This window comes from Microtus ochrogaster, chromosome 21 (assembly GCF_000317375.1).
Source record: "Microtus ochrogaster isolate Prairie Vole_2 chromosome 21, MicOch1.0, whole genome shotgun sequence".
In the NCBI taxonomy this organism is placed as follows: Eukaryota; Metazoa; Chordata; class Mammalia; order Rodentia; family Cricetidae; genus Microtus; species Microtus ochrogaster.
The window spans coordinates 20,250,831-20,269,565 of NC_022022.1; the positions used below are offsets into that span (position 1 = coordinate 20,250,831).

At 41.9% G+C, this 18,735-nt stretch overlaps 1 protein-coding gene across 3 annotated transcripts in view; it reads right to left on the reverse strand.

The window, feature by feature from the left end:
* The window catches only part of Ndst3 (N-deacetylase and N-sulfotransferase 3), a 124,693-nt gene that overhangs the window by 84,631 nt on the left and 21,327 nt on the right, over positions 1 to 18,735 (reverse strand). For all 3 annotated transcript variants that reach the window (XM_013350066.2, XM_026784114.1, XM_026784115.1), the window contains exon 3: positions 4,978 to 5,065. In XM_013350066.2, the coding sequence (XP_013205520.1) occupies positions 4,978 to 5,065 (88 nt within the window). The remainder of the gene's footprint in view (positions 1 to 4,977; positions 5,066 to 18,735) is intronic.

The following is an 18,735-nucleotide window of genomic DNA, read 5'->3' on the forward strand; positions in this document are numbered from 1 at the left end:
TGGCGTCTGTGGCACACAGTGGCGTCTATGGCACACAGTGGCATCTGAGGCACACAGTGGCGTCTGTGGCACACAGTGGTGTCTGTGGCAGTCCCTTGCCTCACCTTTCACAGTGGAAACAGAGAGAAGTCTCTTGCGGTCTCTCAGTTATCATCTCATCCTGAGCTCTACCTCCTCGGCCAGACACTGTGACAGAGTTAGCTGGAGCCCCCGGTGTGTGAGCTGTTTCCTAGGCTGCCTCTTCTGCTCCTCCTTCCTTTTCAATGCAACATCTGTCTTTCCCTGCATCTGTCTGTCAGCATTGTTTTATTTTCCAGCTAGCTTTGCTCAGAGTTTGTTTAAGGGGGAGAGAGCAACAGATCTCAAGGTTCTTTAGAGAGATGCTCCAGCATGTTCGTTACCCTTCTCTGAACACCATGGTAGAACCGCAATGACAACTTTTATACATTGGGTGCACGCTGGATTTAGAGAAATGATTTCTACCATCTGACAGATTTATCTTCATTCACAGGAAATGTAATTTTATGTCTTTCATTTTTCTTAATAGCTTTATTTGTCTGTCTCCCTTGAATCCCACTTCGGGTATATTTTAGATCAGAATCAATTTTATTGAGTGGAAGTATCTATTTATTACTTTCAAGATTATGTTAAGACAAATGAAATCAATGTAGCTGCCTGCGTTTGGATTACTCTGGCCTCCTTTGCAGGAAACAGAGGACAGAAATGAGTAGTCAAATCCCTTACGTTATTGAAAATGATGCTTGAGCCCAATAAAGCCACTGTCAAGAGGATCTTATTTTACTGTATGTCTCCTAACAAGACTTACTCTGCAGCACGTCTGTCTTTGCTTTTATGTTGTGCACTGCCACAGACTGAGACCGCAGCAGAGGTAAGGCAATGGTGAAAAGTTCTATGGCACTGTGCTGGCTATGCTGTTCCGTTCTCACAATGCCCTGTGGCTAGGGTCACAGGTAACCCGACTTTCTAGCATAAGGAAGCTGATCTTTACAGAGGCCAAGCGGCAGGCCCTGAGTTCTAATTTAATTAAGCAACTCCACATTGAGGGCCCTTAGTTATTTTTCACTGGCCAAATGCAGACTCCCGAAATTCCAGAATTTAACTGAATACCACAGGGCTTTCTACATTTTCAGGTAACTCTATGAGGCAATCAGAACGCACAGATGTTCTTCTTTAAGCTACTGCTCAGTGTTTTCCTGGTACGTTCTAGCCCCATTGACCTGCAGACAATACACCTCTTTCTGCTGCCTAACTTCCCTAATGAATGACTGTCAATTAACTAACAAGCTCCGTAGGAAAACTGCACCCTGGTTAACTGAGGGTGAAGATTATCTTCTGGTTAACTGAGAGCGAAGACTGTCTGGGCACTTTACTAGCTACCTAACTTTGGGCCCTTCAAAATTCAAGACAATGTTTAAATTAAAATCGATCAAAGAAGAAAAAGTCTTGGGCTGGAGAGGTGGCTTAGTGGTTAAGAGCACCGCTGCTCTTCCAGAGGACCCGGGTTCTATTCCCAGCACCCACATGGCAGCTCACCATCATGTTTTAGCTCCAGGTCCAGGGGGATCTGACATTCTTTCATGGCCTCCACCAGTACCACGCACACATGTGGTGCACAGACAAGCACACAGGCAGAACACCCACACGTTTGAAATAAAATTTTAAACAGAAAGCAAGCTATTTCCTGAAATAAATTTTCCCTTTGAAAGCGACACCATTTTTCTTTGTCCTCTTAGGACTGAGTGAAAAGGATGGAGTTTTCAGCTGAGGAAGGAATCAGTTCTTCACACAGGGAGACAATGTGCTCGAATCAAGTTTTATAACATCTAATTTGAGAGGCGGAGACTTAAATTTCACACTTGTTCCCATGAAGACTCATGCCTCGGGTCTTAGACAGCCCTGACTGTCACTGTGCAGGGCTTTCCCTCCTCTACACTGACAAGGAGGTCTCGCCAACCGTGGCTTTACTTTCCTCCCGTGTGTGCAGCTCTTCCGATGGTTTAGAGAGAACACCCTCAATGTGAGGTGCGAGAAGTGCTTTCGTTAGAAAGAAAGCAAAAACCAAATAACAAAACACAACCCTTTCAGAGCTTAGAAAGAAGGGGTTGGATGAACAGTACCATTTCTAGTGTCTAGGGTTGAAGGAAGAAGACTGAGTTGCCAGGAGATGTTTGTGTATTTCCTGAGTTGGGACTGCCCTGGTTTCCACTCTGTAGTTCTTTCTCTCACTGCCTTCCATTTGGTTTGAACATGGAATGAATGTCTCGTTGGCTCATGTGTTGAAGGCTTGGTCCTCAGCTGCTGGTGCTATTTTGGGAGGGTGGCAAGAACTCGAGGGGCCCAGTTACAGAAGGCAGGTCATTGGAGATGGGTCTCTAAGAGCATGCTTTCTCCCTAGCCCCTTTCTCTTCCGTTTTGTGATTGTTAAGTGTTGTGGGAATTCGTTCAGCCAAGATCCTTTTGGATACCAGTCCACTGGGGCGTGGTCTGAGGTACAATACACACAGACAGGAAGTGCGCTCGCCCCTTTTCCCTTTTCCCTTGGTTGGTGGTTGGAGTTCTGTTTGCAGCTCCCGGCAGCTGCAGAGCAGAGGAACACAGCAGTTTCCTTGTGAGTGTTCCCTAATAAACATTTGTTATCCTTTATCTCGGGGTCTTGTGGACCCCCTTAATTACGTGACAGTTACAAGGTTAACGACTCGTCCACCACACACAGCCACCTTGGTGCTCTGCCCCACAACAGGCCCAGACATGATGGGCAAAGCAGACCATGAGTGAAACCTGAGAAAACAAAATTCACACCTGTTTTCTATTAAACCATCCCCCAGGCACTTACTGCAGTAACAGCCCGAGTAACACCACTTCTTTCAAAGATATTATACATTCAGTATGCTTTCTGATTCCTTCCCTGCGACTCGAGTTCCCTCTCCTTACAGATGTCAAAGCATCTAACACGTGGTATTAGGGAGGTGGCTACGGGCATGGAGTTTCTTCTCAATGCTATGAAAAGCAGCAGCATGAAGCGGGGCTAGTGTTGTTACAACCAGGACCAGAACTTCTGCACCCTGGAGAGCCTTCCATGGGGAGCACGCCCTCATTTCTAGCTAAGAAATATTTGGATATCACAAGACTGTGAGTCTGTGATCAGTCTGGAACTTATTTTGTGGGTTTTTTTCCCCCCTCAGCTCTGGGTCAAGCAAGCTAACTGCTTTCCACAGTAAAGTTCTGTAAGCACCACTAATTATCGGAAAGCCCATGCCCATCAGAGACGAGATTAGCGCGTTTCTGGGAACTGTGTTTCTTTCCCCGTTTTTAGCTTGTTTCTATCACACACCTTACTGGAAGTAACTTCGTGATTACTCCTAGCGTTTGCTACTGCAACCACTGCAGTTTGGTTCATCTTCCTTAGACCTGCTTTGGCTCTTCTTGGCTATTTGAATTTTCATGTAAATTTTAGAATCATGTCACCAATACCCACAAAGAAACATGTTAGGACTGTGTCTGAGACTAAAATATAATTAATTGTATTAACTATAGATCAATTTAGAGAGGACTGAATTCTTAAATATCTAGTCTTCCAATTCTTGGACATGTTTTAGCTTTTTAAAGTTACACCTCAATACAACTGAATAATTCCAATATTTACTCCTAAAAGGTTGTGGATGGAATGGTAAATGAAACTTGGTTTTATTTATCTATGACTTTGATAATCTTCTGCAAAAACATATCTGATTTTGTATATTACACAAGACCCCAAAAAGCTATTAGAAAAGATAAAATTGACAATAAAATGAGCTACTTTTATTGCCCACAAGCAGAGAGAGAGAGAGAGAGAGAGAGAGAGAGAGAGAGAGAGAGAGAGAAAAGACAACCCAGACTGTGAAAGAACTTATAATGCATGTGACTGAGAAATCAACACACAGAATGAAACAAGGATCTACAAATCAGTAACAAAGAGAAAACTTAGAAATAAGCACACCTCAGGAAAGGGCCTCAAGCAGCCAGCAATCATGTGTATAGGTTCCCTTTCTATTCGTAAGAGAAATATATATGGAAACCATTATATGAATTTCTACATTCCCAGAGCACAGCTAAAATTTAAAAGGGAAATAACATAAAATATGAGGCACAGTCAGACAGCTAGAAATTCACACTGGAAAAATTAGTCTGTAAAATAGGTTGGCCTTTCCTCTTCAAGTTTTCATATATGTGTCATGTGAGCAACCCTAGTCTGGGCTGAGATCCAACAGAAAACAACTTACATTCTCCGAGGGACAGGAATGAATGCTTAACAGGATGATCTAAGAAATGCCAAAGGCTAGAAATAACCTTCTGCACTGCGGTGCGATGAATAAAGTGTTGGGATGCTCCAACGAAACACTACCAAGAAAACTGAGAGAATGATAATATATGCCCATATCTGTGTGACTAACACAAGGTATTATGATAACAACAGCAGAAGCTGGATGTGGTGAGTTTTACCATTATGTAAGAGGCAGGTGTATCTAACGAGCCAGGGAGCAGTTTAGAAGTGTTAGAAGCAGGAGGCTAGAGACTACAAGAAGGGAGTAAGATGGGGGTATGATGATGTCTCTCTTGCTCTGCTTGAGAGCTAAATCACTGTGTACGGTTTGTGAAAATTCACAAAACATCATGCTTGCTATTTATGGATTTTTCTGTATGTAAATTACAGGTCAACAGTAAGTAGAGGCATTAGAAAATACCATAAACTTTACAAGCACTATCTCTCTCTCTCTCTCTCTCTCTCTCTCTCTCTCTCTCTCTCTCTCGATCTCTCTCTCTCTTTCTCCAAGACAGGGTTTCTTTCTGTAGCCCTAGCTGTTCTGGAACTACAGCCTGCTGTAGACCAGGCTGGCCTTGAACTCAGAGACCAGCCTGCAGGAAAGTGGGAACAGGAGGGAAGTGAGATTCCAAACAGCGTGCTCCAAGGAGCCTTACCTGTGTGATAGAATTTCCCTGAAAATCCAAGGTTGAATGTAAAGTTTGTGATTTGAGCACGCAAGAGATTCTGAGTGTCAAGCAGGGCCTGAAATGCAGAATGAACAAAAGGTGTTTCAGGGTGACAAGGTACCAAAAGGTTTCACGCACATTCTGAGAATAAAAGCACTCTATTTAAAACGAAGGGTGGAGTCTGGATAATGTTGAGGTCACACAGCACATACATGTACTAACACATTAGCCCATAAGGAACCAGAAGAACAAATGTTGCCTGTAGAAGCCAAGTGAAAGGAAAAGTTTAATCCATATGTATAAAGGAAGTAGAGTATAACATATCTCTTTTTACCCCTCGGGGACATAGAGAACTGATTTCAAAAGGACATTCAATTTAAACGAAGCTTGGCAAGAACATATGTGGAAAAAAAACCACACTGGCATTTCTCAGATATATCTTTGTTCTTCAAAACACAAAATTCTTAACTTTTAAAGTCTGAGATTCCCAAAAGATAATGAATGCTATTCAAAGGAAGATATCAGGGCAAAGCAAATCTATAATTTGCCCATTAAAACCACTATCCACGGTCGTTCATCTTGACTGACAGCTGGCTTGGAAGGGATTAATTCTGTGGGATTAATAACGCACACCTCTGGTTGTGTCTATGAAAGGATCTGTTAGTGGGACTAGCTGAGAGAGAGGTGGTCTCCTGAGTATGTACAGCAACACCCAGGAGGTTGGGACTAAGTTGGAACAGACGAGAAAAAATGGGGCAAGTCAGCTGGCGTAGGCCGTCTCTCCTGTGTGCTTTCTGGCTGTCATAAACTCTGCTCTCATGCATGCACCATGATGAACTGGACATAAGCCAAAATCAATAGCCCCTCTGTCTAAGCTATGGCAAGCATTTTGTCAGAGGTGAGAGTACCCACAATGCACTTCTCATAAGGAGTGGCCTGGGAAGCGTGGTTTGGTTTTAAGTGTAAATTCTACTGTCTGTGAGTATTTAGTGGACTTTCATTGTTTCTTTTCCTTCACTTCCTGATTCTTATTTAAATCCCAATGACTCCAATTACTCATTCCCTCCCTCGCTCCCCCACTCTCTCCTGCATGTGTCCTTAGAACTTAGTGTTTACCGCAACCAAACATAAACAGCACGGTTGGTTTTCAAACAGATCGCGATTAACACTTCACTTTAGGTTAATACTTCACTTTACACATGAAGAGACTGAGGCAAAGAGATCCTAAATTAAAAACACAGACATAGCTTGGCTCTCACATTGGCCTTCTGTCCAGATGCTTTTTCCTCTAATACATCCAGGCCCTCCACTAACGTGGTTCTCTCAAGAGCAGAACTGACGCTCTGAAGCACCTGAGCTGCCTTGCGCAGAGTCTCCGTCTTCATTCAGTAACCACCCGATGGTCTCCTGCCTCATCAGAATGCAACTGAGTCTGTGCCTATGCAGAGGACGAAATCCTTTCTTCCCAAACTTAAACTCGTCTAATCAATCACTGATTACTGAAATGTAAGTACGTAATTGTTTCACTAACATTTCTTTGTTTGCAAGAACCATCTCTCTTGTATGCCTGGCTGAATGATACACCCTGTGGGTCTACATGACGCTGATGGATGGAGGGCCTGCCAGCGGATCTCTACACGGAGCTATGACAGTATAAAGCTTAATTGATGCCAGTGTCCCTGGACACAAGTAAGAGCTTGTTCTTATAAGGGCGGGGCATAGGGTGGGCACAGGAAGAAAAACGGGATGGGCGAGTGTGCTGCAGTGAGGAAGGGGATTTCTTCCTTCTCCCAGCAGCTGACAAGCTAGACTCTGTTGCAAGGAGGGTGCTGTACGGGTGTAAGGTCTGTGCCTTTTCCTTTCAAACTTTGGGGATATTACGGTGCAGTCCTTGAGAGGACAGGCCTGGAGGTCAGCCAGTCTTAACTGGAATTCTGGACCTCACCCTTTTCCACTTTTAGGCATGTTATTAAACTTTCAAAGCCCGAGTCTCATCATTGTTACAGCCGGGTAATAACACTCACTTCAGAGCTCTATCTGAAGATTAAATGAGACAATTCGTTTATGCTGTTGGTGCAGTGACTGGAACAGAATCCGTGAGCAGCACTGAGCATTGCTGTTCTGCCATCTCTGGTGCTGAATGCTTCACTACAGCTGACACAGTTGTTACCTTTGCATTCTATAAGAAAAGCTGTGGTACTTGCTTTTGTTTTATCTTCATTTGTAAAGTTAAGACAGTCTTCTAATGCAGAGTATACTGAGGGTGAATCACACATGCAGGAGTGGTTTACTAAAAAGCCATTAAAATATCTATCTATGTCTATCATCTACCCATTGATCCATCCATTCATCATCTATAATATCTACCTTCCATTTCCTTCCATTTACCTAACATCTATTTTTCTATGTTCTGTCTATGTCATCTACTATCTATCTATCTATCTATCTATCTATCTATCTATCTCTCTCTCTCTCACCTATCATCTATCTATCCATCTATCTATCTATCTATCTATCTATCTATCTATCTATCTATCTATCTATCTATCTATCTATCCCTTCTTTATATATCATTTATCTATCACCTGACTACCTCTCATCTACCTATCAATCATATCTATCTATCTATCTATCTATCTATCTATCTATCTATCTATCTATCTATCTATCTACTGCTTACTTTGTTGTCTTTGCTTGATTTACATTGTTCCTCTGCTCCCTTTCTGCCTATCCTTTTCTTCTTGCCATTGTTTCTCTCCAGCTGAACATTCTAGCTCACTTTTCCTGTGTGACTTGTCTCATCTCGCTTCCTTTTCCACTTTACTCCAATTTATCTTTTATTATTTATTTAGGGGCTAAACATTCAAAATCTTATTATAAAATTATTTCTTGCACTTCCAATTACCCCACCTTAAAACTGGGAATCCACCATTCTTTCCTTTTGCCCCTTTTGTTGGAACCAGCCCTCAGTGAACTCTGTTTTGTGACCATAGACTGAAGTTTTAAAATGTATAGTTGTGATCACTGTTCTTTGGGAGAAAACAAACAAACCTCTTCTTCCTGAGGTTTAGAAGCTAAATTAAGTTCTTGCAAGATAATATCTTTAACAGCTAGAATGTATGAATCCCAATGACTCAACTCCCCCTGAGTTTTGCCAGTTTGAATATTTCACACATTTATAACATATTTTAAAAACAAACACTCAAGCCCTTAGAAGATATATGAAACATATGGCCATACTAATTATGTATGGTGAGACAGTACATCCTACTTGTCAAGTCGATCCGACTGAGGAGTGTGGAAAAAATTAGCAAAGTACACCTGGGGATGCCAGCGAGGACATTCCAGAGATGGTTGGATCCTGAGGGCTCTGACTCACTGCTTGGACCAGCTCTTGGTGGATTCAAAACATAATGGCATTATTGGGAGGAGACCAAAGGGAGGGGGTGGAGCCTGACTGAGGAAGGAGGACACAGGCCTTATCCTTGGGGATTGTATGGTACCCTGATCCCTCTGTGTATCTTTCCTACTTGTAGGCCCTTACAATGTGCTCTTCCGTTTCCCCACACCCTCTGTGCTCTGAAGATGCTTCTGAAAACAGAAGCCAAAATCAATCCTTCTTCCCTTAAGTCCACCCAGATATTTGGTCATAGGGATAAAAACTGAGTAGTCCACACATGGTAAAGAGGAAGTTTGTGTCCAGATGGTATTTATGTACTTAGGGTAAACAGCAATACGTCTCATACTTAAACTGATTTTACAAACCAGATTTTGGGAATGCGCATGAGAAAAACGTCTTTTTTTAAATGCGTGTTTCCATTGTTTTAAAACATATTGAAGTGTTTTGGGCAAGAACTTTAAGTATCTGGGAATGTTTTGAGACAACATTCTTTTTGCTAACCTTGCTATTGCTGGAATGAAATGATTACCGGAGCAGGGTGCTCGTCACTATGAACAAATATCAGAAAGTGTTTTTTTTTTTTTTTTTGTTTTTAGTCTCTATTTGTGATACGTCTAAAATGATATGGCAGTTTCAATAACTGTCATTAGTGTTTCATAAATGACATCATTGTTACAACATTAAAATGGAAAAAAGCTGCACAGATTTTGGGCAAGCAGACCCTCTTCGGGGAGTGGAGTCTCTGATGCAAAAGGCAAATTGTCACGCGATTTCAAACACTCGTGTAGGAGTCTTGGAAGCATGGCTCTTAGTTTCAAGTGCGCTCATTATTGAAAAGTGGTATTTTTATTTTTTAGGAATTCCAAAGTATAGCATGTATTTAACAGTATGGCATATTTTTGCAATTCCCTATACCACTGATTATTTTTGAAACAAGACATTTTAAAATCATCTATTAAGATAGTATTGTTACCACTCTTTAGTTTCTCAACAACTAGGTCAATCTGTATATATGCAGATATAAGGGGATATAGGCAAATGAGAGTCATAGAAAGAGCTGTTGGTGCTGTGAAAGAGGAATTACAGTATGCTAAAATTGGAATTAAAAGAACAGGTTTGCATTTTTTTATTTAATAGCGTATTGTGGATGGACATTATCCTTTCACCCGGAATCATACCTTCTAATTAAAGCAGAATTCTGGTGACATCAATCGGATGTACTATGATTGATTCGATCATTTCTGCTTATTGTACATTTAAGTTCCTTTTGTTTTGGCAAACACAAATCTTGTTTGTTGTATAAGTCTGTATTTACATAGTAAGAAACCCTCCTGAGAGTCAAGCAATTCTATTTACTTTTGAATAAACAAACAAACTTTGCAGAAAATTTGAAAATGTTTAATAGAGTAACATTAAAAGGGAGCATAATGTCCAATAAAATTGTAAGACATTTGCATTCAAACATAACTCACAAAAATCTAAAAATCACGTTTTAAAGCTGAATCTATACACTGTTCTTTCTTAGCTTTTCAAGTTCTCATTATGCAAAGTCAAGAACATTTTCAAGATCTGGTTAAAGGCAAGAACAGATCTAATTTAAAGAAATTGAGCTCTGAGGATTGAGTAAAATGGAAGCTTTTATGTGGCTTTGGATTTCACTCAATTTTCCTTAACAGAATGAATACACTAAAGAGGGAAAATGAGAGGCAAAAATTAAAATTAAACATAATTGAAAAACATTTTTGTGTGAATTGTTTCAGTATCCAGCAAATGTGTGGCATTCTCCAGGACAACATCTGCTAATTTTCATTTCTTATTTATACCACCTAGATAATATTTTGAGCCACTCCACCATTTGTGAGTGAATAGACTAGGCTGATAAGCCAATCAAAGACGAGGAAGATATTTTAATGTTGAGCATCGGGCTGGTTCATTTGTTAACTTGATAGCAACCAGAAATACCTGGGAAGAGGGCGGCTAACTGCGGAGCTGTGGCCTGTGACCATATCTGTGGGAGTTTCCTTGGTTACTGAGTGATGCATGTGGGGCCACCCCAGGCTGGTGGACCTGGGCTGCATAAGAAAGCAGGCTCGGCAACCTAAGGGGAGCAAGCAAATTAACAGTATTGCTCCAAGGCCTCTGCTTTGGTTCCTGCCTGCAGGTTCCTGCCTTGAGCTCCCTTGATGATGGACGATGACATAGTAATGTACGCCAAACAATCCCTTACTTCACAAGCTTGTGCTGGTCAGTGGTTATCACACCAACAGAAACCAAGCTAGGACAAGTGTGCTTTTGAGCAGGAGGAAAAGCAAATGGGGCCATGGTAGATGGAGGGCACTCTGCTGCCCCCACCTTTTTTTTTTTTTTTTTTTAACCAAGCTTGAAAACCTCTTTTGGCCTTGCCACAAAACTCCATCTCTGTTTCCTCTTGCCACCCTGTAAAAAACAAAAATCATGTGACCATAGGTTCCAGCTGTGTTCCAAATGTCTCTTTAAGTAATGTGGGTATCTTAGCACTAAAGGGGAGGTTCACCAAACAACTGTATGACAATAAGCATCACAGGGCTCTGAGTCTGTCTAAACGATGCTACCGAATCTTTCATTCCCCATAGGAGTATTCATACTTTTCATGTCTGCTCTGTGTTAGCAGAATAAGGACATACAGTTTCTATGGAAAGTAAGGGGAAAGAGTTATATAGCTGTATTAAATTGTTACATCTTTTAACTCATCTAGAACACACATAATGCATACACTTTAAATCACATGCTAAGGGTTATTTGTCTTTAAACCGTTTTTGGACTGAAAGTGGCAAAAATGATTTGTAACTAGGAAACAAAAATTATTAAGTTCACTGAGTGCTTGAGTTTTATGCACATTTTATTTAGTGTTTGGCTGATGCACATCAATAGGCAAAATACTGATGTACCTTCAGAAGAAAAAAATATACAAAGCAGTTCACAAATCCTACAGTATGTTTAAGAACTATTAGGCATGTTATATCATTTAACTACATAGAAAAAATGGTTTTATATATCATAAAAATACTTTAATACATGTAAATAATGTTATTTATTCTTCCTAAGAAGCAAAAATGCTAAGTACCTATAAAAAACACAGAAAAGGCCCTCAGCATCCCTTCCACTTTCACTTTAAAAGCAAAGTGGGGCTGAGGCTTGCCTATCCACTCCACGAGGCAGTAGTTACACTTTTTGTATCTCGGCTAGATGTTAGGAGCCACCATGCAAACACGTTTGTTTAGTGGGACAGGAGTAAATTTTTGATTGATCATTCATGAAATCAAAAGGCTTGTGGAGCAGTTGTATGTTCATTTACTTGAGTATTTTTTTTTTTACTTTGCTAAAAATGTCGATATAACTCAAGTTGAAAAATAAAACTAGAGAACATTTTACTTTGTTTGTTTGTTTGTTTTGTTTGTTTTTTGAGAAAGTGTGTCCTGGGTCGGTGCTTCTGAATACTGATTTAAAAGAAATAAAGGAAAAAATAGTTCGCAGTCACAGTGTGACGCCCTTCAGAAACTGCCAACTACAACTCACAAATCTACGTACAAAATAGTTATATTATCACAATGATTTCAAAAATTTAAAATATTCGCTTTTAAGTAGCAGTAAATCACAAAAATAATTTCCCAGAAAGTAGACTTCTGGGTTCTAGCCCAGACACTGAGCAGCGCTCCTGAAGCAAGACCCGGGGTGTTTTCGTGTATGTGGTCTCACACCACACTCTAAGCACCAGCAGTGTGTTTGCTGATTTGAAATGCTGAGAGTTCAAGGTTGCTCTAGTTCATTTACAGAACTGTTGTTTCCTTCAGCATCTGAAAAGGTGCTGAAGACTATGGGCTTAGTAGGGTTCCTGGTGCAGAGCAGGCAGGAGTTAGTCAACAGTTCCACGAACAACATAAGTAGTAGGCATCATGCATTTTCAAATAAGTGTTCTAAAAATATGTTTGAGGATTGGGTGAACTGAGTTGCAGCTCTAGGAGCTACATGGGCATTGAAGTGCTCTGTGCTTAGCTTTTTGTCTCACTTTGAATGGGATATGAGTTACCCAGGTAGCTGGTGTCTGAGAAGCGTTTTTGGAGGTTAACATCAGAAGCGGTAGAGTCATGCTGACTGCCTTCCTTGTTTTCAGAGGGTTTTCCCAGATCAGCTGAAGAACAGAACAAAGAGGCGAGGAGGAACTTTTCCTAAATGACTATCTCAAACTGGGACACTGGTCTTTTTTTTTTTCTCTGCCCTAAAAATCAAACTCAGTGTTTCTCCCTCTAAAACTTTTCCCCATAGTTTAAAATATAAGGTATAAATGACGAATAAAAATTATTTATATATATGTATATTTACAGTATAAAGTGTCATATTTTGAAACATATATGCATTGCAAAATAGTTAACTCAAGCAGGTGGGTATCATTACTCCTGGATAAGAGCCCTCGCAGGGGGAAGTGGGACTCTCAGAAATCTGTAAGCTATGAATGGTTCATACAGACCCGGGATAAGCCTTTTGAAGAATTCCTTTGCATAGCTTCACACCAGACTGCAGAACAATCCCAGCACTCGGGAGGCAGAGGCAGGCGGATCTCTGGGAGTTCGACACCAGCCTGGTCTATAGAGCTAGTTCCAGGACAGGCACCAAAGCCACAGAGAAACCCTGTCTCGAAAAACCAAAAAAAAAAAAAAAAAAAAAAAGGAGTTGTAAAACGGTTTATAGTTTTCTTTGATACAAGCTGGGGAAAAAAAAAGAACACAAATGTCTACTTTACCTAACAGCTTTCTTTCTCTGGAACCTACGAGGCCTACGAGATCGGAACACTAACGCTACTAGGAAGAAAATAGAAAAGTAGAAAAGTTGAGCTTTGTTATGATCCAAATGTGTCACCAAAGTTTATATACTGAAATTTAGTCACTCATGTATTATATCCGGAGGGGCTTTAGGATGACGGGGTCAAGAGAATGGATGAACTGGGCTCCCTACACAGAGCTAGATTTGGTGCCTGCCTTTTCTGTCCCTTCCACTAGGGAGGGTGTAGGCATTAGCATCTGCTTCCTGGTATTGTGGTAACACAAATGCATCTGGAAAGAGAGGCCCGGGTCTTTATGCACGTGGAAGCCGCCATCTTCTAGCCTCAGACTGACAGGAAGAGTCTCGTGTGTATAAGTTACCAGTGTGGGATGTTTTATGACAGCACCCTAACTCACCGAGGCAGATTTAGTTGTTAGGAAAGGTAATTGTCACTTTGAGTCACTCCCCTTTTCACATTATTCTGATAGGATTTATGATCTAGTTTCTGAGGGCAGAAAAAAATTAAATTCCATAAACTGATGCAAGGAAAGATGCCAAAGAAGCTAATGAAGGAACTAGGCAGGGGAAGAGTAAATCATCAAAGAGAAATTACACAGCTATGCAAATTAGGGCATAGGGAGAAGAGGACACATCTCTCTCTCTCTCTGTCTGTTCACTGTGCTTTAGTGAGAGCTAATGTCGCACCACAGAATTCTCAGTCACGTTGCTAATTCAAGTCACATTGAGTGAATGTCTACTATGTGTCATATCTTTTGTTAGTTGCTGGGATAATCAAATTAAATCTGTCATTCAGTGACAGGATGTTGTGAGGAGAAAATGAGATTTTTAAAAAAGATCTTTTTATGCTTTAACTGAACAAATGTACAAAGTTACCATGATCATTTAAAGTAAAATTTTGGAAAAATTGTTCACATTGGCAGATGGCATCCTTGAATGAATTAGAGACATCAAGGTAATTTAGATGTCAGTCCTTCTTTCTCCCTTAGCTTCAGCAGCAGGCCTTCTCACCTCCAGGGAGCCAGGACAAGGGCACTCCAGTTTCAAGGCCTTCCCTTCTCTTGTTTTTTTTTCTCTGTCACTGAAACCCTCCTTATATTGTCACGGGTGAACCTTTTATGTCTTCCTTTACACAGTACAGTACCAAGGAGGTTTGTCTGAAATGAAGAAAACGGCCTTAGAGGCTTTGCATAGGTACTCCCATAGCCTCAAGGACCAGACTTTCTTGCATCCTTTGCCTCTCATTGGTTTCTTCGTGAGACTGGCCAGGCCCCAAGATGTTATGATGCTCGCTTACTGTTCCTCGCTCTCTGCTTCCACTGCACATAAGAGGCTCCAGAGAAGGAGCCCGACTCTTTCCTCATTTGCGTGTTGTCTGGAGTAATGGAGTAGGTACCCAGAAACATTTGTTGAGTAAACCCACAAATGTTTGTAATTTGTAGTCTGAGCATTTTAGGCCCAACACTGAAGTATAGATCTGGGTTAAAATCAATGAGGCTGCAGTGCAGTTTGGGGGTTAAAATCAAAACACACACAAACCCAAGAGGCTATTCAGAAAGATAATGAACATGGACCCTGGAAGCAAGTTTTCTGGCCTGATCCCAGCTCCCAGGACACCGAGTAATGTCTTTCTTTGGCCAAGTATCTTTGCCAAGTCTGCTTTTCTGTTGTAGGAAACAAAAGAAAATTAATAAGAGGAAGGCGTGACTGGTTCACTGATTTGTAAGTTTACAATATTGTGATACTGCAGTCCTCGAGCAACAGAGATAATGGGCACACGCCAATTACAGTACAGATCACAATGGACACAGCGCTCTCAACACTCACTACAGCTGGGCATGGCTGTCCAGCAGCAGGCACTGTCCCGAGTGTGCAGGGCACCTGCTACCCCTGGAAGGGAAAGACTGAGGAGTGGTTTCTTAAAGATGGCCTCTGACTTTCCTCACTGGGTATGAATAGCCAGAACCTGACTAGAGAGTGCTTTGCTTGTCTGAGAAAAGATCAGATTAACGACAATCACACAGCAGCATGTCAGAACTGAAGACCTGACCAATGGCTGAACTCAGTGTTTTTCATGTTGTCAGGGCTATGTGGAGGAAGCAGAGACGCTGGAAATGGTGTGAGTCTTTGGAAACCTCAGAGTCACCCTTACTGAGACACCTCTTCCAACAAGTCCACACCTCCTAACCCCTCCCAAACAGTTCCACCAACCAAGGACCATGTATTTAAATATCTGAGCTTATGGGGGCTCATTCTCATTTGAATCACCACAATGGCTATCACCTCAGCTTCTATCTTGATATCAAAGCTCATGTACTCCCCCTACTCAGGATCAGCAGTGTGTTCTCTCGCTGGAAGCTCCTCTTACTTTCTGTGTGAGTATGGGTGCCAGTTTATGTGGGTGCACCTGCATCTAGACAGAAGGCCACCTTGGACACTTCTCAGGAGTTAGCCACCTTTAAAATGTTTTGCTTTTATTGATTACTATTGGTGTGTGTGTGTGTGTGTGTGTGTGTGAGAGAGAGAGAGAGAGAGAGAGAGAGAGAGAGAGAGAGAGAGAGAGAGAGAGAGACAGAATGCACATGTACACACACATTCGTGTGCACTCTACATACAATATGTTTGTGTGAGTACAGGCAAGTATGTATAAGGAAACACACGGAGATCAGAAGGCGACCTCCGGGAGTTGGTTCTATCGTTTCCTGTGGATTTCAGGGTTTTTGGTTTGCTTAACAAGACCTTTTACCTGCTGACCCAACTCATTGGCCCTCCCTCTTTTTTGCTGAAACCTGGCCTCTCACTGGGACCTGGGGCTCTCTGATGATCTCAGGGACCGGCCTCTCCCTGACTCTCTAGGCTCCAAGCACCACCACCCTGCCTGGATTCTGCAAGGTGCTGTTTGAGCTCGGGTCTCCAGGCTTGCCCAGAGCTTTCCTGACTGCGTCCCCTCACCAACCCAGCTTTGCATCCCTAGTGTACCATTCTGTAAAATACTTCATCTTATGCCTCTTTGAGAAGAAGTTAATATATCAAGATAGAAATCCACACCAGACATTGTGGGTAGCTGATATAGAAGTTTCATACACACAGTGAAGCACACAGCATCTACCTAAACTTTAATCTCTGAGATCACTGAGTGGAATACTGGAGAACACATCCACTTTGCGACCTCTGGCAAGTGTCTCTTCTGAGAAGTCACAGGTTTGATTTGTATTTCTGGTTATAATTGGTAAGGTGACTCTAAAACTGGGAAAGATGCCACTGTTTGAAGCCACCAAATAGTCGTTTGCTCTCAGTGACCCTGTTCAGATGGAAATTAATGACATTTTCGCGTCTCCAGAGAGTGCCTTCCTCAGGTCCCTACAACAAAATTACTTTTCCTTTATAAAGATAACTTCAAGTAAGACTGAAATCAAAATGTAGTCAATGGTACAGTAAAGTTTTAGATAATTGTCTAAAAAACAATGAAAAGGTGCAGGTTGCATTACTCAGGAAGAGGGGCATTGAATATCAACACAATTCACTTCCAAAAGCTCATGTTTCCCGTTCACTTTACCACTTCAATGCTGAATGCAGAATGATTCAGGGAAAAATAGCATTGGTTAAGAAGCTTTCAAAAGCCATTAGAATGTTCTTTTCACAATGTCCCCCAAATTGCCAATTTTAAGTAGGAGTAGACCACACTTTGGATATGTTTGAATATGCAAAGGTTTGCCTGCTGGAAGCTTCATTCTCAATGTGGCGAGGGTACTCTGGAACCCTTACGAGGGCTTGGTGGGGATCCTTAGGCTAAGTGGAGAAAACTTGGAAGGGCATTATGGGACCCACACTTTTGGACTTTCTGCTTGGTGATGTGCTTTTGTCATTCCACATGGTCCTCTGCAGATGCTGCAGCCACAGTGGGGTGCGGTGGGTTGCAGTGGGAGTGACCCTTGACAGAGCTGATGCCATGGTTTAAATGTCCCACCTCCCCAAACCGAGGGCTAACTAAAACTCTTTTTCATAAAGCTAGCTTGCCTTAGGTATTTTGTTAGAGTTAGGAAAATGGGCTAATAGGGAAAACTGGTATAGAGAAGTGGAGCTGTTACAATAGCTATACCTGAAAACGTGGCGGCTCTGCACTAGCTAACAAGTGGCGGTACTCTACTGAGCAATCTCTCCAGCCCCACTGAATTTTCAGTTTAGAAGAAGGAGCTGGGGATGTTTTATAAGAGACTTGGGGATTCCATATTTATAGTACTCATTCATGTCAACTGTAAAACCCACACTGAAAACATTCTTCTGCTACATTCATTTATCGTGTGTGTGTGTGTACATTCACATGTGTGCGAGTGTGGAGATCTGAGGACAAGTTGGTCTCTCCTTCCACCACATGGAACCCAGGAATTGAACTCAGGCCACAAGGCTTGGCAGCAAGTGTCTTTACCTGCTGCTGAACTATCTTGCTCTTGACAGCACTAAATAGCTAAGCACATCCAAGAAGAAAAGCCTCCAGTGTTCCTGAAAGACATTCCCTGTGCTCTTGTGATTCTGCTTGCCTTGGAAGCAGCACGAACCACTTTTGCTTTGTAATGTCCTTTCAAGGATCCTTCAGGCTTATTGCTCGCTGTAAGAGGCCTGAGTGCTCAGGGTCCAGAGGTTCACTTATTCCCTATAATGCAGCCCTCTGTGTGGCACTCTATTGGGCTAAGGCTATTGCTGTTCTCTCTGACCCCTGCCAGGACCTGTGAAACTGGGCTGGACTGACTGCTCGCTTGCACAGGGATTCTCAGACTTCACACCTTGTCATGGCCGATGAAAGGTAGCTCATTAACAACGCTGGACAAGGAAAGAGCCTTTTTATTTAAGGGACCATCTGAAGTAATAGCTCAGGGATGTCGGTGGGAAAGAGTATCATCCTCAAGACCAAGTGATGGGAACTCACGTTATATCCAAGCAAAGAAAATATATTGCTTGAAAGCACACACACAAAAAAAACAAACAAACAAACCCACAATGGTTTTCTGAAGACGGGTGTGCTGTGTGCAGTGTGATCTATATGTGTGCCCCTGGCTTGAAAATTAGCACTCACTTAATAACTAATATTAATAGGTGTCTTAGTTAAGGTTTCTACTGCTGTGAGGGGACACCATGACCATGGCAACTCTTCTAAAGGAAGACATTTATTTGGGGTGGTGGTGGCTTATAATTCAGAGTTTCAGGGGAGCATGGCACTGTGCTGGCTTCATCTTGATCAGAAGGCAACAAGAAGTGATTTGTCTCACTGAGCACAGCTTGAGCATATATGAACCCTCCAAAGCCCACCTACACAGTGACACACTTCCTCCAATAAGACCACACCTCTTCCAACAAAGTCACACCTCTTAGTAATACCATTCCCTTTGGGTACCATTTTCTTTGAAACCATCACACTAGGCATTAATTAACTTTTAGCCGGGCGATGGTGCCGCACGCCTTTAATCCCAGCACTCGGGAGGCAGAGGCAGGTGGATCTCTGTGAGTTCGAGACCAGCCTGGTCTACAGAGCTAGT